Source organism: Rana temporaria, chromosome 1 (assembly GCF_905171775.1).
Source record: "Rana temporaria chromosome 1, aRanTem1.1, whole genome shotgun sequence".
Lineage (NCBI taxonomy): Eukaryota > Metazoa > Chordata > Amphibia > Anura > Ranidae > Rana > Rana temporaria.
The window spans coordinates 267,625,141-267,653,065 of record NC_053489.1 but is presented as its reverse complement, the minus strand read 5'-3'; the positions used below and the strand labels follow the sequence as shown (position 1 = coordinate 267,653,065).

The 27,925-nt window shown below is 51.2% G+C and overlaps 1 protein-coding gene across 4 annotated transcripts in view; it reads right to left on the bottom strand.

The window, feature by feature from the left end:
* The window catches only part of PTCH1 (patched 1), a 140,344-nt gene that overhangs the window by 81,696 nt on the left and 30,723 nt on the right, over window positions 1-27,925 (bottom strand). Inside the window, exons 1-2 of one of the 4 annotated variants that reach the window (XM_040355481.1) lie at window positions 15,528-16,188; window positions 12,103-12,295 (exon numbers count right to left, since the gene is read on the bottom strand). In XM_040355481.1, the coding sequence (XP_040211415.1) occupies window positions 12,103-12,295; window positions 15,528-15,701 (367 nt within the window). In that variant the 5' untranslated portion in view covers window positions 15,702-16,188. Of the gene's footprint in view, window positions 1-12,102; window positions 12,296-15,527; window positions 16,189-27,925 lie in introns of those variants that run through there. The other 3 variants (XM_040355480.1, XM_040355477.1, XM_040355478.1) reach the window with 3 other exon arrangements.

Genomic DNA, 27,925 nt, shown 5'->3' with positions numbered 1-27,925 from the left:
GGTTGGGGCTGTCCTGTGCAAATCCATTGCACAGAGCAGGTGAGATTATATTAAAAAAGTTACCTTTACAAATCGCTTTAAGCATGTACACATCTGAATGCGTGCACAGAGATAAATCTGAGCTAGAGGAATGGCCGAAATTTGGGGGAACTGTATGTTTTCACATCCAAGCGTGTTTACAGAAGCACCTTGCTGGTCATTAGATTTTTATTTAATTTTATAATTTTTTTTACACTACACAGAATCTTGCTGCCAGCATATTGATAAAAGAAATTACGACAGTGTGCATGAGCCCTACATGTCATCTTAAAGGGGGCTGCCGGGGACACAAATGTGGAGGGTTTGATTTGTAAAGAGGCTGCAATGGCAGTGGTCTCCAGCAGTCTCATGTAATGTCACTCTGGGGGTTATTTACAAAAGGCAAATCCACTTTGCACTACCAAATGCAAACTACAAGTGCAAAGTGCAGTCGCTGCAAATCTGAGGGGTAAATCTGAAATAAGGGGAAGCTCTGCTGATTTTATCATCCAATCATGTGCAAGCTAAAATGCTGTTTATTGTCCTTGCATGTCCCCCTCAGATCTACAGCGACTGCACTTTCAATGCAATTTCAAGTGCACTTTGCACTTGCCTTTCGTAAATAACCCCCTAGGTCTCCCGCTGCACGTCCACGGTCTCCAACAAGTCCTATAACATGTCTGTAGTCTCTGATTAGCTCTTGCAAACAGTCCAATTGGCTTTGACCATCTCCTATTCTAGGTCTACTTTATGTAGCGTTATATTCACCAAACATGTGTGGCCCTTTGACGATGACACTTGAGGCCCCTTATATCAAGAAAGTGGAGCCCCACGGATACAGACTCTGAAACCATTAAAGCAACGCCGTGAACATGAAACCTTGTCCCTAAAGCGATTCAAGCTGAAAATGAAGCAGTGATGAAAAGCAGCACTGACAGGAGCACACAATCAGCTCTGGCCGTTTCATCCAACGGGTTGTTCAGATAATGCGCTTCACCTCCCTTTTCACACATAACTTTGTAAAGTTCTATAAAGCCCAACTCTTGTCTTGGCCCCACATCCTGGAACTTCCTTTCCATCTGTTCTTCTATGTGCTTTCAGTGCTTGTATCTGCTTGCAATAAATATGAGGTGGTGCATGCACACATTGAAAAGGTTATTTGTCATCTTCACGCTGCTGGCAGCAGGAACATTTTAGGTGCTTTTTTTTTGGTCCCCCCCCCTGTTTAGAAAGGCATGACCACAAACTCGCGTTGCGATATTTCATATTGGACGCTCTGTTGATTACAGCACATTTTTCTTAGCCTACACAACAAAAATGTCAAGTTTTGGATGGGATCGCCGTTTCAGCACTGTGTGTGGTACAGATATCCTTCTTCCTCCGTCCGCATACACTTGATATCTGCATTACTACAAAACAATTACTCCGATATACATGCGTGTACATTTCCACACGCCCTTCCAATTGTTGAAGGATTATCGTGCCAAAACCAAGCAACGATATCCCAGCAGAATTTTACAACACAGCATTTCTGAGTATCAGATGCTAGTTCCTGCCCGTCCAAGATATTAATTCATGTGTACTCATGCTGCAGCTCATAAGAAAAACCCATCTGTGCAGCCAAAAACACAAATAACACTACAACTACTGTGCTGTGAGCCGAGGCATTTTTCCTCCTCTCCCCCCTCCTGGAAGGGAAAAAAAAAAAAAATGGACCACCCTGATCTTATGGCAGAGAGCACTGTTTACATTGCAATCCTTGACTGTGTAATACTTCTGGCATTTTGGTCAGGATTCCTGAGCTGGGGGCCAGAAGCCCTTAAGCAATGATTTCATGAAGTAAAAAAGAACAGCGAGAAAGAAAAAAAAAAAAAAAAAAGAAAGAAAACCTGTATTAATACACCGGTTCACGTGCGGCTTATTTATAGTGCGATTCTATGAACTTGTTCAATTAAAACCTGAAACTAACAATGGCAGAGGGATGTGACTTGTATCCAGCAATTAGAGCATATGGTAAGCCTCGTATGAAGGGACCCATTCAGTAGAGTTTGCAACAGAAGTAATACTTGATGAATATGTGTTTGGAGGGGGGTGAAGGGTGAAAAGCACAAAAAGTCGAAATGCTAAGATTCTAGATTGAAGGAAATTATTCCAGGAAATATCGCATTGCTTACATTTGTTTCTCCAGTTTCACTACAATAAATTGCCGTATCCAGCTAATTATTTGTATGGTCATTAATGCGTCTAGAAATAAAATCAGTCTTGCTGCAAATCTAATCCAGGATGTGAAAAAAAAACTCTCATATCCTGCAGGGGGCCTGCTACAATGCAAATGCATACCGCCAAAATATTAGCCAATGCTGCGTCAGGAAATGTATTCCAGGGCTCAACAAGCCCCATGCATCAGGTCCCTATGGTGACCACAAACTGCGTCCCGGCATCTGGGCACCCACCAACACCAGGTGTGAGCAACCCCCACTGCCCGAATTCCAGGACATGCAGCTCTGGGCATCGGGCAGCTGACCCAGTGCCAACATCCAAAAACACTTCAGCTCTGTTGCTTACCCGCAGCAGACCCAGAGTTTCCTCTTTCCTCCCCAGCAGACCCACCGCCACTGTGCAGAAAGGCTCCCCGTTCCCTCTGCACCAGCCTATACGTGGGCACCATGGCAAACCCTTCCCTTACCAGTTCCTGCACACAGCGTTGGAGACAAGCAGACCACACACACACACACACACACACACACACAAAAACCTCAACCCCTCAACAACCTCAAGTCTCAAACCCACCCCCCCCCCCCCCCCCCCCCCAAAGAGCCCAAAATGGACGTAACCACCCAGTGAGAAAGCTGCCCCACCCAGCAGCAATGCAAACTAATGAGACAAGCCCTGTATTAAGGGTAATAGCAGCCACCTATATTTTTGCAAGGCTCGAGTTGTTCATAGTTGATATGACGACATGAAATGTTTGAGCTTTAAAGCTGAACTCCAGAAAGACCACTAAATGCACAGCTGTAAAAAACATATATGTTAACGGTTTTGCCAACAAAGGATTTGTAGTTCTGTTTAGCCAGTCTTTTGATCCAGGCACCCCAGTCAGACAACAAAGCCAGGACCAATACCTAATTTCTCTCGGCTGCAATTAAGCAAGACAATCGAGTCCAGGACCCACCCCTTCCTGGTGCCAGTCTAATAAAGCGGACACGGATGAGGTCCATCTCTCCATTCTTGTCTTATGTAGAGGATTAGAGGAAGATTGACTTACTCACTTATTCATTACAGGCATTCATCTATACAGCACTTTACATATTGTACATTCACATTAGTTCCTGCCTTCAAGGAACTTATGAATCGAAGGCCTCCAACTCACATTGATACATACGTATACTAAGTCAATTTAGACAGGAGCCAATTAACCTACCAGCAGGTCTTTGGAAGGAAACCAGAGTATTCAGGTATTTTACAAGTCAGATTCCACCTGGAGTGCAGACTCAAGCTGAGGTTTAAATATAAAATTGGCAGGGAGGGGTTGGGAAGATACAGCATCAAGGGCACAACTTGCCTCTAAAGAGTATCCTGCAGGCTTCTCTTTATTGTAAAAATCCTCCCTTCAGCTATGTCGGCTACACCTCGCAGTGAGGAGCTTCCAGGGCTACACGAGTCAACCATGGTCCTCAGCTCAAGCAGCAACAGGCCACGCCACTTACACGCCCCTCCTGCTCCACTCGTCCAATTACAGAGCTTCTTGTATTTTCCCAGAATGCAAAGCAATTCTGTGAATTCAGGACATAGGATACTCTTCCCTAGAAGTAGTGTCCCTGGTGCTGTACTCCCCACCCCCAATGTTTAGCTAAAAGCTTCAGATTTAATGCGAACAAAAGTGTTATCCACAAATCATGGATATTTTAATCTTACCAGCATAGATTTCAATGCTCATATAGCACAGTGATGGGCATGGAAATAAGTAAAATGAGGTTTAAGCAGGGGTAGCATTTAGAAGCCAATCCATTCAAACAAGGCTCTACCAGACATTTCAAGGAACCAAATAACCCATAGGTCAAGAAAAGAAAACACTCAGGAAAGGCAGGCACCAGCTGTAACTTTTAGCCACACTGGCTACTGGTCCCTGGGATTTGTCCAATTCGATTTTTACAACTTCAGAATACTCATGGAAGCCATCTATAAAGGTGACATTTACAAGCATGATGCATCAGAAGAATACAACAGGTGCTACAACTCGTCATTTATTAAATCCATTTCCCTGTGTAAGGATACACCATTAATGCCTTGTTTCCACTGAGCGGATCGGTTCGGTACGCCATTTTGAGCGTTTCCATTAAGAACGCGGCACATACAACCAAACCATACCACACCACACCAATCTGGGTCCTGCTTCAGATGTGGGGCCATAAAACATGTTATGGTTCGGTTAGGGCGGAGCCACAATACACTCCACTGATGGGCGGAGCTACAATACATTCCACTGATGGGCGGACATGCTAGGCATTTTTTCTAAACCCTGTATGGCCCCTGACGGTCCGACTTGCAGTGCAAACGCTCACATGAATAGGCCCGGACCATTTCAATTCTGCCAAACTGTACCGACCCAAACCGTTCTGCTCAGTGGAAACGAGGCATAACTTTGCCCCGATATTAGATGGTACAGACAATACCACGATGAGGCCCATAGGCAAGGTGAGAAACTTAAGCTCCAGTGTCCTTTTCTCATCCCCTCTTCTGCTCCACACTCTAATCAACACTAAAGGGGCAGAGCAGAGAGCAGTGACTAACAGTTACCATTCTCTGCTGAGAGTGGACCCAAGAACTGAGCACTCAACAATTACATGATCACTCGGTTCTCAGGCTTAGAGCCGGTAGGGGCACAGCTTACAGCATCGGACCAATGCAGCAGGTAGACAAGTATGCACGTTTACTATTTTTTTAGATTCCGGCACTTCTCCTAAAAGAGGAACTGCAGTCTGCTCACATAATCTGTAATAAAAACAATATCTTTGCCTTCCCTCCAACCACTTTGCATATTTTAACTATACACTGCGATTCTGTACTTGCCAAATATGCTGCAGAAACCTCCCTCCACCAAGTCTGGCTGCATCCATTTTAACTGTGGGCAGCTGAAGCTGCTGCCTGTTCACTTCCTGGATTTACAGACACACAGGGACACACCTCCAGCTCTGCAGCCCTCATTTTCCCAAATGAGCGCTGTGCATTGTGTCAAAGGCCTAGGCTAATGACCAGACAAGAAACAGGAAGTTACAAGGTATTTACTGGCAGGGGGAAAAAAACCTCCAACGTTAAAATAACAAGGGCAGAAAATTTAACAGATGTAAAGTTGGGGGGGAAAAAAAAAAAGAAAAAAATGACTGAAGTTCCGCTTTAAAAATATCAATAGAACTAAAGCATTAGAAGCCTATGTGCTTTACCAAAAAAAAAGGGAAGAATCAGATAATGGGGGATCAGTACTTAGTTCTTCTCTTTGTTCATTATCTGGAAGTTTGTCCCACCAAAAAATCATGTGACCAAGACCACAGAAGTGGAAGAATACATTACAATAAATAAAAAAGCGCAACATATATTATATTCACCTGATATCATCATTGTGTATACTAGGCCTTAGTCTCACTAAGGAGTGGGAATTCTTCCAAAATTGCCACAAAAATGGTCTTACAAGAAAAAGATTATTCTATAAAAGGGGGATATCCAAGGAAATGTACAAAAAAGCTGAAATTAGCCAAACTTAGCATCCTTTGTGTGTGTAAATCAAGAAGGTCAACGAAGGGTCAGCTTTGAAGGCGAAGCCCAAATTAAATGTAAACATTACATTGTGGAAACCGTACAAATCTACCTCTGCTTTGTCCAGCCAGCACTAATATAGGCATAAACTGTACAGCATAATCTAAACAAATGGATCGGTAAAGTCATACATCTGGAAACCGTCATTTTTTTGTGACTCAAAAAACGTACTTAACTTTATCATATATGGAATTTTACACCAGTTACGCTTTCCATGACTGCACCTCCATTCCAGTCAGTGGTAGCTGACCAATGTCTGCAGTCTTTTATGTGCTCAAAGTTTAGTGGTTTTTATTCTTCAAAATAAAAGCGTAATATATGGCACAAAAACTGGAGAAATTTCGTTTTAGTTGCAATAAACCAGTACTGAGAAATGTGTTGGCCCCCATGGATGTAAATGTGCGGTATGTGTGGGCATTAAGGCCCACCAACCCTGCCGCCACATACATTAATTGTTCAGCAAGAGGTTAAGTAGCATGGGCTATGTACAGTCAAATATGTCCAAACTATTAACATGGTGTAAAGAAGTTCCATCTCTATTGGAAGATTTCCTCTCACCCCTTGTTCAGAAACAACTGTGAAATGTATTTATTTTTATCACTTTTGATTTGAGGGCCTGTTGACACCAGAACGCGGCGCAGGAAGACCATCTTCCGTCCATGTTTCCCGCAGTGTATTCAAAACGCACTGCAGTCGTGTTCTGCCTCGGATGTCAATGTTACTGTAACACTTCAATAAGGGTTGCAAATGCAGTGTGTCTACATTAAACTGCATGCAATCTGGTTGCTGTGCATTTTCTAACGTAGCGCAATCACGACTTTTGGTGCGTTCTGGTGCAATTTCAGCCCAGATAAATGGTTTGAAATCGCACTGCACCCAGAACATATGTGAATAGGGGAGTTCCAGTGCAATGGTTGGTATGCACCAGCCCTTCGTGATCATGGTCACCAAAACAGAGATGGCGAATGTGCCTTGTGGAGACACCGAGAGCAATACAAATTTGGCAGGTGTTCAAACTCTCTAGTCAAAAAAAAAAAGTTTGGGGATTATATACACTTTCAAAATCAAAATTTTACAGCATAAAGTACTCTCTCTTATTTCAACAGCATATCTTATTGTGTTCCTCACCCAGCAGCGACATGATAAACTGCAAACCTAATGCAACACAGAGCAGGGACAAAGCAAGAGGGGAGTTCTGAGATCCAATTCCACCCTTGTGAAATTTAAGGATGAATTGTGCCACAGTGTTTGCAGCTATGGAGCTCAGTGAGGGTTTACTTTTAAAGTAAATATTTTTTCTTAGTAAGAAAAATATTTAAAAATGTCCATAGACTGGCCACAATTTCTACTTTAGGGATGGTTCACACCATAGGCCATGAGATAACGTGCATGTAAAATGAGCAGCGCTGCAATGTTTTGTCATATCTTTGCAGCCGATATTTTTTTTTTATAAAAAGTTGCATAGCAAAAGCAGGATTCTGTCATTATTAAAAACCATGATATTTTGCCTGACTTTACAATGTAACTATGTTGAGAGACACAACCCAGTGTTGGTGGTATGAACAAGCCCAATATGAGCAGAGCAGTCTAAGCAGAACATTCATTTTTTTTGTTTTATATAAAAAGTACAGGCTCAGTTTAAGCCACTCCCATTCTTGGACCATTTAGAGATCTCAGTAAGGAATTTGCTTTGAGCTGCACTTCATAGCGCCTCTGAACTGCATTCTCCAATAATTACTATGGCAAATCATTAGATGGTAAAGGTCGCAGGATTATGGTGTCAGACCCCTTAAGGCATCCTTATAGCAATGCATGGCAGGTTACATTTCTGCCACTCCTCCACTTCAAGGATATAATAAACAGTTCTGATAAATCTCCAGTATTACACTTCAGTTTATATTAGCCGTTATGGAATACAAGCTATCGAATGATATTAAAAAGCACATCACCTCTATAAAAACATTACATTTTATTTGGACTGCATTGTGGGACAGTGGAGGGGTCATGCCCAGGGCTTTCTCCCTGGTGTGGAGTGTTGTGCTCGCCCCCTGCCTTGGACTACAGGAGAGTCAGGACGCTCACTAACACACAGCTCCTTTCATTCTCTGCAATGTAGAGAGCGTCCTGACTCTCTCCTGTTGTCCAAGGGAGGGGGCGAGCACGACACTCCACACCAGGGAGAAAGCCTTGCATTACTGTGTGTAGTTACAGACAGAAGAACAGGAAGTGAGGATTTCTCAGAAGAAATAAGGACATTTAAAAGCAAAATGGAAGGATGAGGTAAGTGAAGGAGGACTGCACTAAGGTAAAGAAAGCTATTTAGGGGAAAACCTTTAAAGGGCTTCCACACAAGAACAGTATCATAGCTTTATTGCAACAAGCTTTAGGCGAGTAACTGCCTATAATTCAAGCCTTGAATTGGACTGGACTCCCCAAAAGGTCAATACATCGATTATGTCGCCATACTTCATTTGTGGAAGCCCTCTGGGTACCCACAAAGGCATTTCTACTTACACACACATGCGCCATCAAGCCAAGACAAGGTACCGTTTACAGTCATCAGTTTTCTGCAGTGTATGGATGAAAAGAGGTTGTCCGCAGCCCGCTGACAGGAAGTCTTTGGCGTGTAGTAAAATATATCTTTCTAGACCACAAAATGATCTCAAACATTTTGCATGCTGATAAGCTCATGAAAAGTTCACACGTCCATTTGTAAAAAGGTATTTGTAGATCTGGGACAGAAACCATCCTTTAGTTTAGGTTTAATGATCCTCTTAAGTGCTTGTCTCTAGAAGGTCAAAGGATTTATCTTCACACAAATTGTAGGTCAGCATAACATTCAGTATGCAGAATAAATGATTCAATAAGGAAACAGGGCAATCATTTGAAAAATGCTGGTTCACTCATGAGGTGTTACTTTTCTGGGAGGGAAAAGCTACATTGCTGGACACTTAGGAGAAATGTAGTGCATTGAATGTTGAACGCTGAAGCAACACCATAAAACCAGCAGCGTTGAAGATGGATGTTCCATTATGAAAATTCCCCAACAGCAGATAACAAGAACTAGATTTACAGACTTCGAGATACTTAAAGCGGGACTTCACTCTCTCAATCAACATTGGGCATTTTTAATCCTTATGCTGCCAACATTAATATGATTTACTTTCCTATCTACTTGCTTTAAACACTTCTCAGCCAAGCACACTCTCCTGTCAGCATACCTGAACTAAAGGCAGATGGATTCCAGGGAGAAAATTCAAAGGCCAGTCATGTTCTTCCACCCCATTGTGTGGGAAGCTTCAGCTTTCTTAAACCATCATAATAAAACCAAATGAATAGCCAAACTGCAGTAACTGCTAGGCAGTAATAAAGTGGTAAAATATACTATGCTTTTCAGAATATACTCCATACATTTTCATCACTGGAAAATTTAAATAATGCCCGCCCTCTTGTGAGTTTTGAAACAGTTTAAAAAAAAAATAAAGTTTTGGCCAGAGTTCTACAGTTAGAAAGTCAGGTTTTACGGTTCTCTAGGTCCCCTTTGGAAATTTTTACAGTGGTGAAAGTGGAACTAAACCCTCCTATTATTTTCAGCCAAGGAAGCTGCCATCTTAGCGTCTGTTTGATCAGTAACTGCCATGATGCTGCACATGTGTTCAGGTAGGGCTCCAGCCATTTGATGGTTTGACAGTTTGGCTGAGAGCACAAGCAAATGTGACAGTTGGCATTCCAGGAATGGAACTTCTTTTTTTAAACTGTTAAATCAATGGGTTTAGTTCTACTTTAACTGTCCCGGTGACCAGTTATCCCGCAGAAACATGGGAAGAAATCTAAAAGCTTACACTTGTCCTAAGATCAGATGTGAAATGAGGTCACTTGTTTTGGCGACAACTTTAAAAAGCAAGTCTGTCAATTGGAGGAAGAAAGAAAAAAAAAAAGGCAGAGGCTCCAACACTTTAAAAAAGTATTGGTTGGAGTTTTAAGTGTGGGAAAGAGAATGCAAATACTGGAACCAAATTGTACCTGCCACTAGAACTGAACATGTAATCTGTCAAAACAGAATATTGCAGCTGCCATTGCCGACTTGTTTTTGGAAACAGCACGTTCCAGGCTGACGACTTGCGTCACTACTTAAGAATCAATGCCTTGGAACAAGCATATGCTCAAAACTAGTCTGCATAAGTAGCTCTCATACTTCTATTATGCAGATTCCTTGAGGCCCATTGAGATCTTTGCGTGTGCATTTTTCTAGATCGTTAGGTGGGTGCTCCACCATGGGTTTTGACAAGTGTTTTCAATGCTTTTTTTTTTTTTTTTTTTTTTGGGAGCACAACTTAGTTACCAGCTGTTGACCAAGATTTGTTAATACATGTTGGCAAAGCATCAATACATATCATAGCCATTATGATCCACTGCCATTGACTTCTATGGACCTCCCAACGCACTGAAAACGCAGAAAACAAAAATGGATAGAATGAAAATGGGACCCATGAGATGTGTTTTGGTGTGCCAGAATGACTGCGTTAAAACACAGCAGTGTAAAATAGGCCCTTAAAGTAAGGCTGGCCATAGACTGAGCGATTTTGTTTTCCGCAACCACAGGTTGCAGGAAAGCAAAAATCACTTGATTCCTCCATCAACAAGGATAGTGTTGACTAAGGATGAGTTCTGGCGTGTTAGCATAGAACACGTGCAGGGCCGCCAGGAAGTGTGCACGGCGCTGCGCTAATCACAGCCAGGGAGACATTGTCCCGATGCTCGGGTGCAGGGATCGTAAAATGTCTCCCTGGCTGTGATTAGCGCAGCGCCGTGCACACTTCCTGGCGGGCTCTGCACGTGTTTCATGCGAACACGCCAGAGCTCATCCTTAGTGTTGACAGGGAAATCCCTCCTGTAGACACATTGGGTGTTATTTACGAAAGGCAAATCCACTTTGCACTACAAGTGAAAAGTGCACTTGGAAGTACAGTCGCTGTAGATCCGAGGGGGACATGCAAGGAAAATAAAAAACAGCATTTTAGCTTGCACATGATTGGATGATAAAATCATCAGAGCTTCCCCTCATTTCAGTTCTACCCCTCAGATTTACAGCGACTGCACTTCCAAGTGCACTTAGCACTTGTAGTGCAAAGTGGATTTGCCTTTCGTAAATAACCCCCATTGTATTCTCCCAGCAGGGACGGCTTCCCCCTATAACAGCTACTAGCAACAATCGCATGTAAAATCCGGCAGGCTGGTTGTACCCAAGTTGATAAACTCGGCTACCTTCAGCCTGCTCATACAAGGTTTGAATCCCAGTTGGGTCCTGCTGAACCAGCCGAGAATTGAACAGTCTATGGCTGGCCCAAAGCAAAGCAAAAAATATTTCTGCATCATACCACTTGTTTTTGTGCATCTGTTACAGTAGCAAATCCAAGGTATACCCTAGAACTGTTCATACCTCAGGCATGGACACATGCCTTACATGATATTTTTGCCAAAAATACAAGTTTCCCAGAAAAGGCTATGTGCAGTAAAACATGGAGCATACAACACAACACAAGCTAACCAGCTCATCTAGATTTATAAAACATGCAACAAATTGTAGCATCCTTTTTTGCCAGAACATATAATAAATAAAACATAAATAAAAAAATAAATAAACAAAAATAAAACCATAGAAAAGCATTTTGTAACTTTTTTTTTTTAAACATTAACATTTCCATCTGTGAATACTGCAGCTGAACTTTCCCGGCTGTAGACCTTAAATCTCGAATCATCCATTCTGTTGCACATTATTCTTCCTTTTTTCTTATATATCCACAGTCTTTTTTTACCTTGGAGACATATGTTGCACACTCCCCTCCCCCAAGAAGCAAAACTTGAAAGCTGTCCAAAACAGGACCACACACACACAGAGAACTCTACAGGTTGTAATGTGCAAGTCTTCCTGTAAGGGGCCTGCGCTCGCTCCCTCGCAAAAACCACTCGCTCAGTAAGGAATATACAGCAGATCAGATATGCTGTACAATGCACCACATGCTGAAGCAAATGCTAACTGGAAGCAACTCCGGCACACTCTAAAAAGACATAAACACCAGCAAAAGCTTTCGTCACTGTCATGTACATTAAGAACACACAGGCCCGGCCATATGGGCAACATGTGCGCAAATGGACACCCCTTTAAAAACAGCCGTACAAGTCACATTTTCTATTTGAAAGGCGATTTTATTTGCACACAAACCGTATAAATCAAACATAAGGCGGATGTGAAAAAACACAAGCACTTCTTACCTTCGACCCAAAGCTCCTCCATATTCGTCTCTAGGTTTGCTGCTCGTAATCCCACAGCAAAAGCACCAAATATCAAGAGGCCCACTACCAAAAACTTGCCGCAGTTTTTTTGTATGTAGCAACCAAGTTTAAATAATAGTCTTTGAAACACTCCTCGGAGCCACAATGGAGCTTTCCTGCCCGTAGCCTTCCCCTAGAAGAAGAAAAATATAGGAATTTAAAATAACACAAGAGGCAAAACCTCACCAATAAAGTCATGTCCTGCATTTTGTCATAATACCCCCCTATTACACGTCTTCAACACAGTGTTAGCAACAGATGCATGGGGGAGCATTGGCTACAAACTTAGTTATTGTGTCGACAAGCAAAATAGACCGCTATAGAATACTATGCAGATTACTTGTATATACAGATCACAGAAGTGCGCGCAGACTGGGGCTGTTGGGTTTACATTAGGTCCTTCAAGGGTTTGTTTCTTTAGAGCATGGCCTATGGGCCTCCAGTTGTTCAGGAACTACAATTCCCATCATGCCTGTGAATGTCAGAGTTTTACAATGCCTCATGGGACTTGTAGTTCTACAACAGCTGGAGGGCCGTAGTTTGAGGATCCCTGCTTTAGAGGAAGCACTGGATCATCAACCTCAACTCTTCTGTATCACTCAGTAATTGGAACCATACACTAAAACAATCTGACTGTACAATCCCCTTCAGATCTACCATCAACTAGGAAGTGCAAGTGCCTGCCTTATTAGATCCAAATAAATGGATTGTTTAACTGGGTCTTAATACGGCATATCTTTTCGAAAATCTATAGGAGATTGTACAGAGACGTGAAGGCACAAAGCTAAATGCACATTCAGTTTGCCAAGTATCGGGTCTATTCCATCTAATCCCATAGTAGCCAATGAGATCCTTACATTCATAGATTTGTACATAAATGCTAGTGAATTGCATTGTTCAAAAACATAAAAATAGTGGCTTAGTGGTTTACACCTCTCTACCTTGCAGCATTGGGGTCCTTGGCTTGAATGCCAACCAGAATGCTTTGGCATGGAGTTTGCATTTTCCAATATAGGCACAGTATGCCAGTTTAGGTTACCATCTAAACTGGCCCTAGTATGGGAAATGTATGGGAAATGGGGACCTCGGATTGTACATATACATTTGAGATAGGGACCTTAAACCAGCTATTCTCAACCAGAAATCCATAGGAACTTGGGATTCCTCCAGAGGTTTCTAGGGGTAGTTTGAGCTATGGCTGGTTGACCTTGCATCGAATGGTTCCTAAATACCATCATAAGAGGCATTCTTCTAACTGACCACCAACGAGCACTCCACCCAAAAATCCACAACGCAAGAGACATTCTTCCCACTGGCCACCAACAGAGACATTCTTCCCACTGACCACCAACATAAGAGACATTCTGACCACAAACGTAAGGGGCATTCATCCCCCAAACCACCAATGGAGACATGCTATCCACTGACCACCAACATATTCTGACCACCAACGTAAAGGGCATTCTTCCCCCTAACCACCAATGGAGACATGCTATCCACTGACCACCAACATATTCTGACCACCAACGTAAAGGGCATTCTTCCCCCTAACCACCAATGGAGACATGCTTTCCATCGACCACCAATGAAAGGGGCATTCTTCCCACTGACCACTAATGATTCATTTTAAAAAGGGTCCTCAAAGACTTAAAATTTTTCTCTATGGTAAAAAGATTGATAAAGGGTGCCATAGATTGTAATTGGTTCATGGCCTCTGTTGAATACATAATTATACAGTATATAAGAAGAGGAAAGGGTGAAACCGGGCATCACACAAGCAATTGGGCTTTCTCCTCAGTGTGTTGCCCAGTTTCACCCTTTCCTCTAGGTCTATACGATCGATGACACCCACGCCTGTACTAGAGAACCCCGAAATTAGTCAGTGTATAATTTCCAGCTTCTCCAAGCAGAATGATCTTCTGTGACAAGTGTTAGACACCCTGATCACCAGGTCTCCAGGGATCGGAACAGCTTAGGCTCTGTAGAATAAATTCCCAATGATCCATGCCAGCAATGCAAGTGGAGGAAAAAGCTGGAAGGATTGTGTTTACTAGGACGGTGCACGTGGTGACAATGCCGAGCAGCCCTGTCCATGGAGTGTTTTGGGAGAGGGAAGCACAGCAGCCCTGGACAATATCTGTGAACGGAAGAGGGCAGCCACATGGTCTGCTCTTGTGTTCTCTCCAACCAGAGGAAGAGAAGGGGGAGAGTATGATCCCTGGAGCTGGGGATTCCTAACCACTGTGTACACACTGCCCTACACATCCCATCGTGCCTCATCTGTTTACACTTTCCTACACTCGCCCCAGGGGCCACTGAATGTTAGGGGGGTGCAGTGTAGGACCCCCTGTGCACGAGATCGGCTTCCTGTGATCCCTATGTACCCCTGTGTATGATCAGCACCCTGTGATCCATATGCCCTGTTTATGATCAGCAGCCTGAGATCTGTATGTACCCCTGTGTATACCATCAGCTTCCTGTGACCTGCATGTATGCCCCATGTACCCTCTTTGTATACAATCATCTCCCTGCGATCTGTGTGTATGTCCTGTCGCACACAAGGGGGTACATACAGATCGCAGGGCGCTGATCGCACACAAGGGGGTACATACAGATCGCTGATCGCACACAAGGGGGTACATACAGATCGCTAATCGCACACAAGGGGGTACATACAGATCGCAGGGCGCTGATCGCACACAAGGGGGTACATACAGATCGCAGGGCGCTGATCGCACACAAGGGGGTACATACAGATCGCAGGGCGCTGATCGCACACAAGGGGGTACATACAGATCGCTGATCGCACACAAGGGGGTACATACAGGGCGCTGATCGCACACAAGGGGGTACATACAGGGCGCTGATCGCACACAAGGGGGTACATACAGGGCACTGATCGCACACAAGGGGGTACATAAAGATCGCATGGCGCTGATCTACACAAGGGGGTACATACAGATCGCAGGGAGCTCTGATCGCAAACACAAGGGGGTACATACAGATCGCAGGGCGCTGATCGTATACAAGGGGGTACATGATCAGCTCCCTGCGATCCCATGTATATTATCAGCTCCATGTAACCCGTACGTACCTCACTATATGATCAGCCCTCTGTGCATATTTAAGACCCCCCACCATGATCTGTATGTATTCCCTGGTTCTGATCAGCCCCCCTGAAATCCCTATGTACCCCTTGATTGCGTACAACCACCATATAGCTGAGCAACCCTTTGGTGATCTCTATGTACCCCCTGTTGAGTATGACTGCCCCCTTTATGTGTGATCCCGCAGTATGTGTGTGATCCGATTGCCCTCCCCATCCATTGGCACGTATATGACAGCAGACAATGCCCGGGGATCACCTCGGAGATGTTTTGCAGGGCGAAGCTGGCATCACAGTAGCTCGGGCGCTGGAGATAGTCTAGGTCGGGCGGCCCTCCTCCTCCTTCTCCCCCGGTGGCGGGCTCCGGTCCCCTCCTTCTCCTTGTCGCCGTACTCCGGGACTCGTCATCATCAGGCCAGGCAGCCGAGGCCATGCTGTGTCCGCAGTGTGCGGCGGGGAGAAGGCTCCAGGCTTAGCGGGCTTGTAGTACAGGAAGACAGGCTTCTTCTCCGTCCTCGGCTCTCTTCATGCCTCTCCGGGGGAGGGCGGCGAGTGGAGCTTAGCGCCTTCCATCCCCACATCTCGCGGTCCGGACGTCTGAGCCGCTTCCCGCATTCACCGTGTATTTGTTTATGTGTGAGCCGGAGCCAGGAGACGAGGACCGGGGGGTGAGTGAGCGCTGACTAGCACGAGCTGCACCGGCCGCTCCGATTCCTTCTCAGCCCGGGGCTCACTATCATCTCCTCCAATACAATGTACAGTCCCTCCAATGCACGGCTCTCCGGACACAGCTCTCCGCTCTCCTCCGATCTCCCGTCCGCCGTGCTTCAATAGATGAGATGGAGAGGTGGGGGAGGGAGGAAAAAAAACTAGCCCTCTCCATTCGGAGAAAGAGGAAAGGAGGGGCGGGGCCGCGAGGAACCGCCCCCGGGGCTGTCAGATGGCTGCGATCCCTGGCCTCCTATTGGCTGACGGCGAGCAAAAAAAAATAAAAAATACTCAACAAACATGACTATTATTAGCTGCTTAGCAACAGCTCACCAAAGTAGAGAGACCACCCAGGCAGGCCAGGCTGGTGTGTGGATGGCCTGGCTTCAGGGGAGCCTTAAAGGGCCCCAGCCCTGTACAGGCCGCCGAGCTGTGCGCCGGAGGAACTCATCCCTTTAAAGAGGCGCCTCGGCCCCAAGGCTGAATCCGAGCCTGGGAGGTCCGGCCTCAATTCCCAGACTCCACACTCAATGACAGCGGGCCTGTGGGAGGCAACCACTCCTCTCTATCATCATCATCACACAATGCAAGAGTCCCATCCAGCCTGATCATCCAGGCATCCATTCCCAGTGCCTTCTCCTAGTGCGGGCCCCTTCTCTGTGTTCTAGTGCAGGCGCCCCTTCTCCTTGTCCTAGTGCGGCCCCTTCTCTGTGTCCTAGTACAGGCGCCCCTTCTCCTTGTCCTAGTGCGGGCCCCTTCTCCTTGTCCTAGTGCGGGCCCCTTCTCCTTGTCCTAGTGCGGGCCCCTTCTCCTTGTACTAGTGCGGGCCCCTTCTCCTTGTACTAGTGCAGGCGCCCCTTCTCCTTGTCCTAGTGCGGGCCCCTTCTCTGTGTCCTAGTGCGGGCCCCTTCTCTGTGTCCTAGTGCGGGCCCCTTCTCTGTGTCCTAGTGCGGGCCCCTTCTCTCTGTCCTACTACAGGCGCCCCTTCTCCTTGTACTAGTGCGGGCCGCCCCTTCTCTGTGTTCTAGTGCGGGCCCCTTCTCTGTCCTAGTGCGGGCCCCTTCTCTCTGTCCTACTACAGGCGCCCCTTCTCCTTGTCCTAGTGCGGCCCCTTCTCTGTGTCCTAGTACAGGCGCCCCTTCTCTCTGTCCTAGTGCGGACCCCTTCTTGTCCTAGTGTGGGCCCCTTCTCCTTGTCCTAGTGCGGCCCCTTCTCTGTGTCCTAGTGCGGGCCCCTTCTCCTTGTACTAGTGCGGGCCCCTTCTCTCTGTCCTAGTGTGGGCCCCTTCTCCTTGTACTAGTGCAGGCGCCCCTTCTCCTTGTCCTAGTGCGGGCCCCTTCTCTGTGTACTAGTGCGGGCCCCTTCTCCTTGTACTAGTGCGGGCCCCTTCTCTCTGTCCTAGTGCGGGCCCCTTCTCTCTGTCCTAGTGCGGGCCCCTTCTCTCTGTCCTAGTGCGGGCCCCTTCTCTGTGTACTAGTGCGGGCCCCTTCTCTCTGTCCTAGTGCGGGCGCCCCTTCTCCTCCTCCTAGTGCGGGCCCCTTCTCTCTGTCCTAGTACAGGCGCCCCTTCTCCTTGTACTAGTGCGGGCCCCTTCTCCTTGTACTAGTGCGGGCCCCTTCTCTCTGTCCTAGTACAGGCGCCCCTTCTCCTCCTCCTAGTGCGGGCCCCTTCTCTCTGTCCTAGTGCGGGCCCCTTCTCTGTGTCCTAGTGCGGGCCCCTTCTCTGTGTCCTAGTACAGGCGCCCCTTCTCCTCCTCCTAGTGCGGGCCCCTTCTCCTTGTACTAGTGCGGGCCCCTTCTCTCTGTCCTAGTACAGGCGCCCCTTCTCCTCCTCCTAGTGCGGGCCCCTTCTCTCTGTCCTAGTACAGGCGCCCCTTCTCCTTGTACTAGTGCGGGCCCCTTCTCCTTGTACTAGTGCGGGCCCCTTCTCTCTGTCCTAGTACAGGCGCCCCTTCTCCTCCTCCTAGTGCGGGCCCCTTCTCCTTGTACTAGTGCGGGCCCCTTCTCTCTGTCCTAGTACAGGCGCCCCTTCTCCTTGTACTAGTGCGGGCCCCTTCTCCTTGTACTAGTGCGGGCCCCTTCTCTCTGTCCTAGTGCGGGCCCCTTCTCCTTGTACTAGTGCGGGCCCCTTCTCTCTGTCCTAGTGCGGGCCCCTTCTCCTTGTACTAGTGCGGGCCCCTTCTCTCTGTCCTAGTACAGGCGCCCCTTCTCCTCCTCCTAGTGCGGGCCCCTTCTCTCTGTCCTAGTACAGGCGCCCCTTCTCCTTGTACTAGTGCGGGCCCCTTCTCCTTGTACTAGTGCGGGCCCCTTCTCTCTGTCCTAGTACAGGCGCCCCTTCTCCTCCTCCTAGTGCGGGCCCCTTCTCTCTGTCCTAGTGCGGGCCCCTTCTCTGTGTCCTAGTGCGGGCCCCTTCTCTGTGTCCTAGTACAGGCGCCCCTTCTCCTCCTCCTAGTGCGGGCCCCTTCTCCTTGTACTAGTGCGGGCCCCTTCTCTCTGTCCTAGTGCGGGCCCCTTCTCCTTGTACTAGTGCGGGCCCCTTCTCTCTGTCCTAGTACAGGCGCCCCTTCTCCTCCTCCTAGTGCGGGCCCCTTCTCTCTGTCCTAGTACAGGCGCCCCTTCTCCTCCTCCTAGTGCGGGCCCCTTCTCTCTGTCCTAGTACAGGCGCCCCTTCTCCTTGTACTAGTGCGGGCCCCTTCTCCTTGTACTAGTGCGGGCCCCTTCTCTCTGTCCTAGTACAGGCGCCCCTTCTCCTCCTCCTAGTGCGGGCCCCTTCTCCTTGTACTAGTGCGGGCCCCTTCTCTCTGTCCTAGTACAGGCGCCCCTTCTCCTTGTACTAGTGCGGGCCCCTTCTCCTTGTACTAGTGCGGGCCCCTTCTCTCTGTCCTAGTGCGGGCCCCTTCTCCTTGTACTAGTGCGGGCCCCTTCTCTCTGTCCTAGTGCGGGCCCCTTCTCCTTGTACTAGTGCGGGCCCCTTCTCTCTGTCCTAGTACAGGCGCCCCTTCTCCTCCTCCTAGTGCGGGCCCCTTCTCTCTGTCCTAGTACAGGCGCCCCTTCTCCTTGTACTAGTGCGGGCCCCTTCTCCTTGTACTAGTGCGGGCCCCTTCTCTCTGTCCTAGTACAGGCGCCCCTTCTCCTCCTCCTAGTGCGGGCCCCTTCTCTCTGTCCTAGTGCGGGCCCCTTCTCTGTGTCCTAGTGCGGGCCCCTTCTCTGTGTCCTAGTACAGGCGCCCCTTCTCCTCCTCCTAGTGCGGGCCCCTTCTCCTTGTACTAGTGCGGGCCCCTTCTCTCTGTCCTAGTGCGGGCCCCTTCTCCTTGTACTAGTGCGGGCCCCTTCTCTCTGTCCTAGTACAGGCGCCCCTTCTCCTCCTCCTAGTGCGGGCCCCTTCTCTCTGTCCTAGTACAGGCGCCCCTTCTCCTTGTACTAGTGCGGGCCCCTTCTCCTTGTACTAGTGCGGGCCCCTTCTCTCTGTCCTAGTACAGGCGCCCCTTCTCCTCCTCCTAGTGCGGGCCCCTTCTCTCTGTCCTAGTGCGGGCCCCTTCTCTGTGTCCTAGTGCGGGCCCCTTCTCTGTGTCCTAGTACAGGCGCCCCTTCTCCTCCTCCTAGTGCGGGCCCCTTCTCCTTGTACTAGTGCGGGCCCCTTCTCTCTGTCCTAGTGCGGGCCCCTTCTCCTTGTACTAGTGCGGGCCCCTTCTCTCTGTCCTAGTACAGGCGCCCCTTCTCCTCCTCCTAGTGCGGGCCCCTTCTCTCTGTCCTAGTACAGGCGCCCCTTCTCCTTGTACTAGTGCGGGCCCCTTCTCCTTGTACTAGTGCGGGCCCCTTCTCTCTGTCCTAGTACAGGCGCCCCTTCTCCTCCTCCTAGTGCGGGCCCCTTCTCTCTGTCCTAGTGCGGGCCCCTTCTCTGTGTCCTAGTGCGGGCCCCTTCTCTGTGTCCTAGTACGGGCGCCCCTTCTCCTCCTCCTAGTGCGGGCCCCTTCTCCTTGTACTAGTGCGGGCCCCTTCTCTCTGTCCTAGTACAGGCGCCCCTTCTCCTTGTACTAGTGCGGGCCCCTTCTCCTTGTACTAGTGCGGGCCCCTTCTCTCTGTCCTAGTGCGGGCCCCTTCTCCTTGTACTAGTGCGGGCCCCTTCTCTGTGTCCTAGTACAGGCGCCCCTTCTCCTCCTCCTAGTGCGGGCCCCTTCTCCTTGTACTAGTGCGGGCCCCTTCTCTCTGTCCTAGTACAGGCGCCCCTTCTCCTTGTACTAGTGCGGGCCCCTTCTCCTTGTACTAGTGCGGGCCCCTTCTCTCTGTCCTAGTACAGGCGCCCCTTCTCTCTGTCCTAGTGCGGGCCCCTTCTCTCTGTCCTAGTGCGGGCCCCTTCTCTGTGTCCTAGTGCGGGCCCCTTCTCTGTGTCCTAGTACAGGCGCCCCTTCTCCTCCTCCTAGTGCGGGCCCCTTCTCCTTGTACTAGTGCGGGCCCCTTCTCTCTGTCCTAGTACAGGCGCCCCTTCTCCTTGTACTAGTGCGGGCCCCTTCTCCTTGTACTAGTGCGGGCCCCTTCTCTCTGTCCTAGTGCGGGCCCCTTCTCCTTGTCCTAGTGCGGGCCCCTTCTCTCTGTCCTAGTACAGGCGCCCCTTCTCCTCCTCCTAGTGCGGGCCCCTTCTCCTTGTACTAGTGCGGGCCCCTTCTCTCTGTCCTAGTACAGGCGCCCCTTCTCCTTGTACTAGTGCGGGCCCCTTCTCCTTGTACTAGTGCGGGCCCCTTCTCTCTGTCCTAGTGCGGGCCCCTTCTCCTTGTACTAGTGCGGGCCCCTTCTCTCTGTCCTAGTACAGGCGCCCCTTCTCCTCCTCCTAGTGCGGGCCCCTTCTCCTTGTACTAGTGCGGGCCCCTTCTCTCTGTCCTAGTACAGGCGCCCCTTCTCCTTGTACTAGTGCGGGCCCCTTCTCCTTGTACTAGTGCGGGCCCCTTCTCTCTGTCCTAGTACAGGCGCCCCTTCTCCTTGTACTAGTGCGGGCCCCTTCTCCTTGTACTAGTGCGGGCCCCTTCTCTCTGTCCTAGTGCGGGCCCCTTCTCCTTGTACTAGTGCGGGCCCCTTCTCTCTGTCCTAGTACAGGCGCCCCTTCTCCTTGTACTAGTGCGGGCCCCTTCTCCCTGTCCTAGTGCGGGCCCCTTCTCTCTGTCCTAGTGCGGGCCCCTTCTCCTTGTACTAGTGCGGGCCCCTTCTCTCTGTCCTAGTACAGGCGCCCCTTCTCCTTGTACTAGTGCGGGCCCCTTCTCCTTGTACTAGTGCGGGCCCCTTCTCTCTGTCCTAGTACAGGCGCCCCTTCTCCTTGTACTAGTGCGGGCCCCTTCTCCTTGTACTAGTGCGGGCCCCTTCTCTCTGTCCTAGTGCGGGCCCCTTCTCCTTGTACTAGTGCGGGCCCCTTCTCTCTGTCCTAGTGCGGGCCCCTTTTCCTTGTACTAGTGCGGGCCCCTTCTCTCTGTCCTAGTACAGGCGCCCCTTCTCCTTGTACTAGTGCGGGCCCCTTCTCTCTGTCCTAGTGCGGGCCCCTTCTCCTTGTACTAGTGCGGGCCCCTTCTCTCTGTCCTAGTGCGGGCCCCTTCTCCTTGTACTAGTGCGGGCCCCTTCTCTCTGTCCTAGTACAGGCGCCCCTTCTCCTCCTCCTAGTGCGGGCCCCTTCTCTGTGTCCTAGTACAGGCGCCCCTTCTCCTCCTCCTCCTAGTGCGGGCCCCTTCTCCTTGTACTAGTGCGGGCCCCTTCTCTCTGTCCTAGTACAGGCGCCCCTTCTCCTTGTACTGGTGCGGGCCCCTTCTCCTTGTACTAGTGCGGGCCCCTTCTCTCTGTCCTAGTGCGGGCCCCTTCTCCTTGTACTAGTGCGGGCCCCTTCTCTCTGTCCTAGTACAGGCGCCCCTTCTCCTCCTCCTAGTGCGGGCCCCTTCTCCTTGTACTAGTGCGGGCCCCTTCTCTCTGTCCTAGTACAGGCGCCCCTTCTCCTTGTACTAGTGCGGGCCCCTTCTCCTTGTACTAGTGCGGGCCCCTTCTCTCTGTCCTAGTGCGGGCCCCTTCTCCTTGTACTAGTGCGGGCCCCTTCTCTCTGTCCTAGTACAGGCGCCCCTTCTCCTCCTCCTAGTGCGGGCCCCTTCTCCTTGTACTAGTGCGGGCCCCTTCTCTCTGTCCTAGTACAGGCGCCCCTTCTCCTTGTACTAGTGCGGGCCCCTTCTCCTTGTACTAGTGCGGGCCCCTTCTCTCTGTCCTAGTACAGGCGCCCCTTCTCCTTGTACTAGTGCGGGCCCCTTCTCCTTGTACTAGTGCGGGCCCCTTCTCTCTGTCCTAGTGCGGGCCCCTTCTCCTTGTACTAGTGCGGGCCCCTTCTCTCTGTCCTAGTACAGGCGCCCCTTCTCCTTGTACTAGTGCGGGCCCCTTCTCCTTGTACTAGTGCGGGCCCCTTCTCTCTGTCCTAGTGCGGGCCCCTTCTCCTTGTACTAGTGCGGGCCCCTTCTCTCTGTCCTAGTACAGGCGCCCCTTCTCCTTGTACTAGTGCGGGCCCCTTCTCCTTGTACTAGTGCGGGCCCCTTCTCTCTGTCCTAGTACAGGCGCCCCTTCTCCTTGTACTAGTGCGGGCCCCTTCTCCTTGTACTAGTGCGGGCCCCTTCTCTCTGTCCTAGTGCGGGCCCCTTCTCCTTGTACTAGTGCGGGCCCCTTCTCTCTGTCCTAGTGCGGGCCCCTTTTCCTTGTACTAGTGCGGGCCCCTTCTCTGTGTCCTAGTACAGGCGCCCCTTCTCCTCCTCCTAGTGCGGGCCCCTTCTCCTTGTACTAGTGCGGGCCCCTTCTCTCTGTCCTAGTACAGGCGCCCCTTCTCCTTGTACTAGTGCGGGCCCCTTCTCCTTGTACTAGTGCGGGCCCCTTCTCTCTGTCCTAGTGCGGGCCCCTTCTCCTTGTACTAGTGCGGGCCCCTTCTCTCTGTCCTAGTACAGGCGCCCCTTCTCCTCCTCCTAGTGCGGGCCCCTTCTCCTTGTACTAGTGCGGGCCCCTTCTCTCTGTCCTAGTACAGGCGCCCCTTCTCCTTGTACTAGTGCGGGCCCCTTCTCCTTGTACTAGTGCGGGCCCCTTCTCTCTGTCCTAGTACAGGCGCCCCTTCTCCTTGTACTAGTGCGGGCCCCTTCTCCTTGTACTAGTGCGGGCCCCTTCTCTCTGTCCTAGTGCGGGCCCCTTCTCCTTGTACTAGTGCGGGCCCCTTCTCTCTGTCCTAGTGCGGGCCCCTTTTCCTTGTACTAGTGCGGGCCCCTTCTCTCTGTCCTAGTACAGGCGCCCCTTCTCCTCCTCCTAGTGCGGGCCCCTTCTCCTTGTACTAGTGCGGGCCCCTTCTCTCTGTCCTAGTACATGCGCCCCTTCTCCTTGTACTAGTGCGGGCCCCTTCTCCTTGTACTAGTGCGGGCCCCTTCTCTCTGTCCTAGTGCGGGCCCCTTCTCCTTGTACTAGTGCGGGCCCCTTCTCTCTGTCCTAGTGCGGGCCCTTCTCTCTGTCCTAGTGCGGGCCCCTTCTCCTCCTCCTAGTGCGGGCCCTTTTCTCTGTCCTAGTGCGGGCCCCTTCTCTGTGTCCTAGTGCGGGCCCCTTCTCTGTGTCCTAGTGCGGGCCCCTTCTCTCTGTCCTAGTGCGGGCCCCTTCTCTGTGTCCTAGTGCGGGCCCCTTCTCTGTGTTCTAGTGCGGGCCCCTTCTCTGTCCTAGTGCGGGCCCCTTCTCTCTGTCCTAGTGCGGGCCCTTCTCTCTGTCCTAGTGCGGGCCCCTTCTCCTCCTCCTAGTGCGGGCCCCTTCTCTGTCCTAGTGCGGGCCCCTTCTCCTCCTCCTAGTGCGGGCCCCTTCTCTCTGTCCTAGTGCGGGCCCCTTCTCTCTGTCCTAGTGCGGGCCCCTTCTCTCTGTCCTAGTGCGGGCCCCTTCTCCTCCTCCTAGTGCGGGCCCCTTCTCCTCCTCCTAGTGCGGGCCCCTTCTCTCTGTCCTAGTGCGGGCCCCTTCTCTGTGTCCTAGTGCGGGCCCCTTCTCTGTGTTCTAGTGCGGGCCCCTTCTCTCTGTCCTAGTGCGGGCCCCTTCTCTCTGTCCTAGTGCGGGCCCCTTCTCTCTGTCCTAGTGCGGGCCCTTCTCTCTGTCCTAGTGCGGGCCCCTTCTCCTCCTCCTAGTGCGGGCCCCTTCTCTCTGTCCTAGTGCGGGCCCCTTCTCTCTGTCCTACTACAGGCGCCCCTTCTCCTTGTACTAGTGCGGGCCCCTTCTCTGTGTTCTAGTGCGGGCCCCTTCTCTGTCCTAGTGCGGGCCCCTTCTCTCTGTCCTAGTGCGGGCCCCTTCTCTGTGTCCTAGTGCGGGCCCCTTCTCTCTGTCCTACTACAGGCGCCCCTTCTCTCTGTCCTAGTGCGGGCCCCTTCTCTCTGTCCTACTACAGGCGCCCCTTCTCCTTGTACTAGTGCGGGCCCCTTCTCTGTGTTCTAGTGCGGGCCCCTTCTCTGTGTCCTAGTGCGGGCCCCTTCTCTGTGTCCTAGTGCGGGCCCCTTCTCTCTGTCCTACTACAGGCGCCCCTTCTCCTTGTACTAGTGCGGGCCCCTTCTCTGTGTTCTAGTGCGGGCCCTTCTCTCTGTCCTAGTACAGGCGCCCCTTCTCTCTGTCCTAGTGCGGGCCCCTTCTCTCTGTCCTAGTACAGGCCCCTTCTCTCTGTCCTAGTACAGGCCCCCTTCTCTCTGTCCTAGTGCGGGCCCCTTCTCTGTGTTCTAGTGCGGGCCCCTTCTCTGTCCTAGTGCGGGCCCCTTCTCTCTGTACTAGTGCGGGCCCCTTCTCTCTGTCCTAGTGCGGGCCCCTTCTCTCTGTCCTAGTGCGGGCCCCTTCTCTCTGTCCTACTACAGGCGCCCCTTCTCCTTGTACTAGTGCGGGCCCCTTCTCTGTGTTCTAGTGCGGGCCCTTCTCTCTGTCCTAGTACAGGCGCCCCTTCTCTCTGTCCTAGTGCGGGCCCCTTCTCTCTGTCCTAGTACAGGCCCCTTCTCTCTGTCCTAGTACAGGCCCCCTTCTCTCTGTCCTAGTGCGGGCCCCTTCTCCTTGTACTAGTGCGGGCCCCTTCTCTGTGTCCTAGTGCGGGCCCCTTCTCTGTGTCCTAGTGCGGGCCCCTTCTCTCTGTCCTACTACAGGCGCCCCTTCTCCTTGTACTAGTGCGGGCCCCTTCTCTGTCCTAGTGCGGGCCCCTTCTCTGTCCTAGTGCGGGCCCCTTCTCTGTCCTAGTGCAGGCCCCTTCTCTCTGTCCTAGTGCGGGCCCCTTCTCTCTGTCCTACTACAGGCGCCCCTTCTCCTTGTACTAGTGCGGGCCCCTTCTCTGTGTCCTAGTGCGGGCCCCTTCTCTGTGTCCTAGTGCGGGCCCCTTCTCTGTGTCCTAGTGCGGGCCCCTTCTCTGTGTCCTAGTGCGGGCCCTTCTCTCTGTCCTACTACAGGCGCCCCTTCTCCTTGTACTAGTGCGGGCCCCTTCTCTGTGTCCTAGTGCGGGCCCTTCTCTCTGTCCTACTACAGGCGCCCCTTCTCCTTGTACTAGTGCGGGCCCCTTCTCTCTGTCCTAGTGTGGGCCCCTTCTGTCTGTCCTAGTGCGGGCCCCTTCTCTCTGTCCTAGTGCGGGCCCCTTCTCTCTGTCCTAGTGCGGGCCCCTTCTCTCTGTCCTAGTGCGGGCCCCTTCTCTCTGTCCTAGTACAGGCGCCCCTTCTCTCTGTCCTAGTGCGGGCCCCTTCTCTGTGTCCTAGTACAGGCGCCCCTTCTCCTTGTCCTAGTGCGGGCCCCTTCTCTGTGTCCTAGTGCGGGCCCCTTCTCTGTGTCCTAGTGCGGGCCCCTTCTCCTTGTACTAGTGCGGGCCCCTTCTCCTTGTACTAGTGCGGGCCCCTTCTCTCTGTCCTAGTACAGGCGCCCTTTCTCTTTGTACTAGTAGAGGCGCCCCTTCTCTGTGTACTAGTGTGGGCCCCTTCTCCTTGTACTAGTGCGGGCCCCTTCTCCTTGTACTAGTGCGGGCCCCTTCTCCTTGTACTAGTGCGGGCCCCTTCTCCTTGTACTAGTGCGGGCCCCTTCTCCTTGTACTAGTGCGGGCCCCTTCTCTCTGTCCTAGTACAGGCGCCCCTTCTCCTTGTACTAGTGCGGGCCCCTTCTCTCTGTCCTAGTACAGGCGCCCTTTCTCTGTGTACTAGTAGAGGCGCCCCTTCTCTGTGTACTAGTGTGGGCCCCTTCTCCTTGTACTAGTGCGGGCCCCTTCTCCTTGTACTAGTGCGTGCCCCTTCTCTCTGTCCTAGTGCGGGCCCCTTCTCCTTGTACTAGTGCGGGCCCCTTCTCTGTCCTAGTGCGGGCCCCTTCTCTCTGTCCTAGTACAGGCGCCCCTTCTCTCTTTCCTAGTGCAGGCCCCTTCTCTCTGTCCTAGTGCGGGCCCCTTCTCTCTGTCCTAGTGCGGGCCCCTTCTCTGTGTCCTAGTGCGGGCCCCTTCTCTCTGTCCTAGTACAGGCGCCCCTTCTCTCTGTCCTAGTACAGGCGCCCCTTCTCTCTGTCCTAGTACAGGCGCCCCTTCTCTCTGTCCTAGTACAGGCGCCCCTTCTCTCTGTCCTAGTGCAGGCCCCTTCTCTCTGTCCTAGTACAGGCCCCCTTCTCTCTGTCCTAGTGCGGACCCCTTCTCCTTGTACTAGTGCGGGGCCCCTTCTCTCTGTCCTAGTACAGGCGCCCCTTCTCTCTGTCCTAGTACAGGCGCCCCTTCTCTCTGTCCTAGTGCGGGCCCCTTCTCTCTGTCCTAGTACAGGCCCCTTCTCTCTGTCCTAGTACAGGCCCCCTTCTCTCTGTCCTAGTGCGGGCCCCTTCTCCTTGTACTAGTGCGGGCCCCTTCTCTGTGTCCTAGTGCGGGCCCCTTCTCTCTGTCCTAGTACAGGCGCCCCTTCTCTCTGTCCTAGTGTGGGTCCCTTCTCCTTGTACTAGTGCAGGCCCCTTCTCCTTGTACTAGTGTGGGCCCCTTCTCTCTGTCCTAGTACAGGCGCCCCTTCTCCTTGTACTAGTGCGGGCTCCTTCTCTCTGTCCTAGTACATGCACCCCTTCTCTCTGTCTTAGTGCGGGCCCCTTCTCTGTGTCCTAGTGCGGGCCCCTTCTCTGTGTCCTAGTGCGGGCCCCTTCTCTGTGTCCTAGTGCGGGCCCCTTCTCTGTGTCCTAGTGCGGGCCCCTTCTCTGTGTCCTAGTGCGGGCCCCTTCTCTGTGTCCTAGTACAGGCGCCCCTTCTCTCTGTCCTAGTGTGGGCCCCTTCTCCTTGTCCTAGTGTGGGCCCCTTCTCCTTGTCCTAGTGTGGGCCCCTTCTCCTTGTCCTAGTGCGGGCCCCTTCTCCTTGTACTAGTGCGGGCCCCTTCTCTCTGTCCTAGTGTGGGCCCCTTCTTGTACTACTGTGGGCTCCTTCTCCCACTACTGGTACAGAATCTGAGGATTAGGTAAGTATATCTCCATACAATGGTAATTCCCCTAATGTAGGAAGGCCGGTATCCAAACGCATAAAAGGCTATTCCTCCACCAAGGAAAGGACTTGAAATGTGCCAAGCAAGTGAGAAACCAAATAGTGTATACAAAAAAAAAAACACATCATAAAATCTTGTTAAAAGATGCCATCTAGATTAAAATCAATAGTAGAAAACAATCAGACAAATGTAGCAAGCGTGTGACTACCAATGTGTTTCGTTACATATGCTTCTTCAAGGTACATGCTCCAAAGATGGCAGCCAAGCAGGCCCGTTGCTACAAGGCAGGCAAACCAAGCAATTGCTTGGGGCCCCCGAGCTAGCCTGGGGCCCCCCCAAGCAGGCCCTTAGCCTCCCTTGCTGTGCTTCCTATATGCTGCAGCCGCCTAAGCGCTCTGTAGAGAGCCTGCAGCACTGCTGCCTCGAGTCGTCACTTCCCCTTCTCTGCAGCGTGGCCGAGCTCCTCTTCCTTCCTCCTGTCAGTCCAGAAT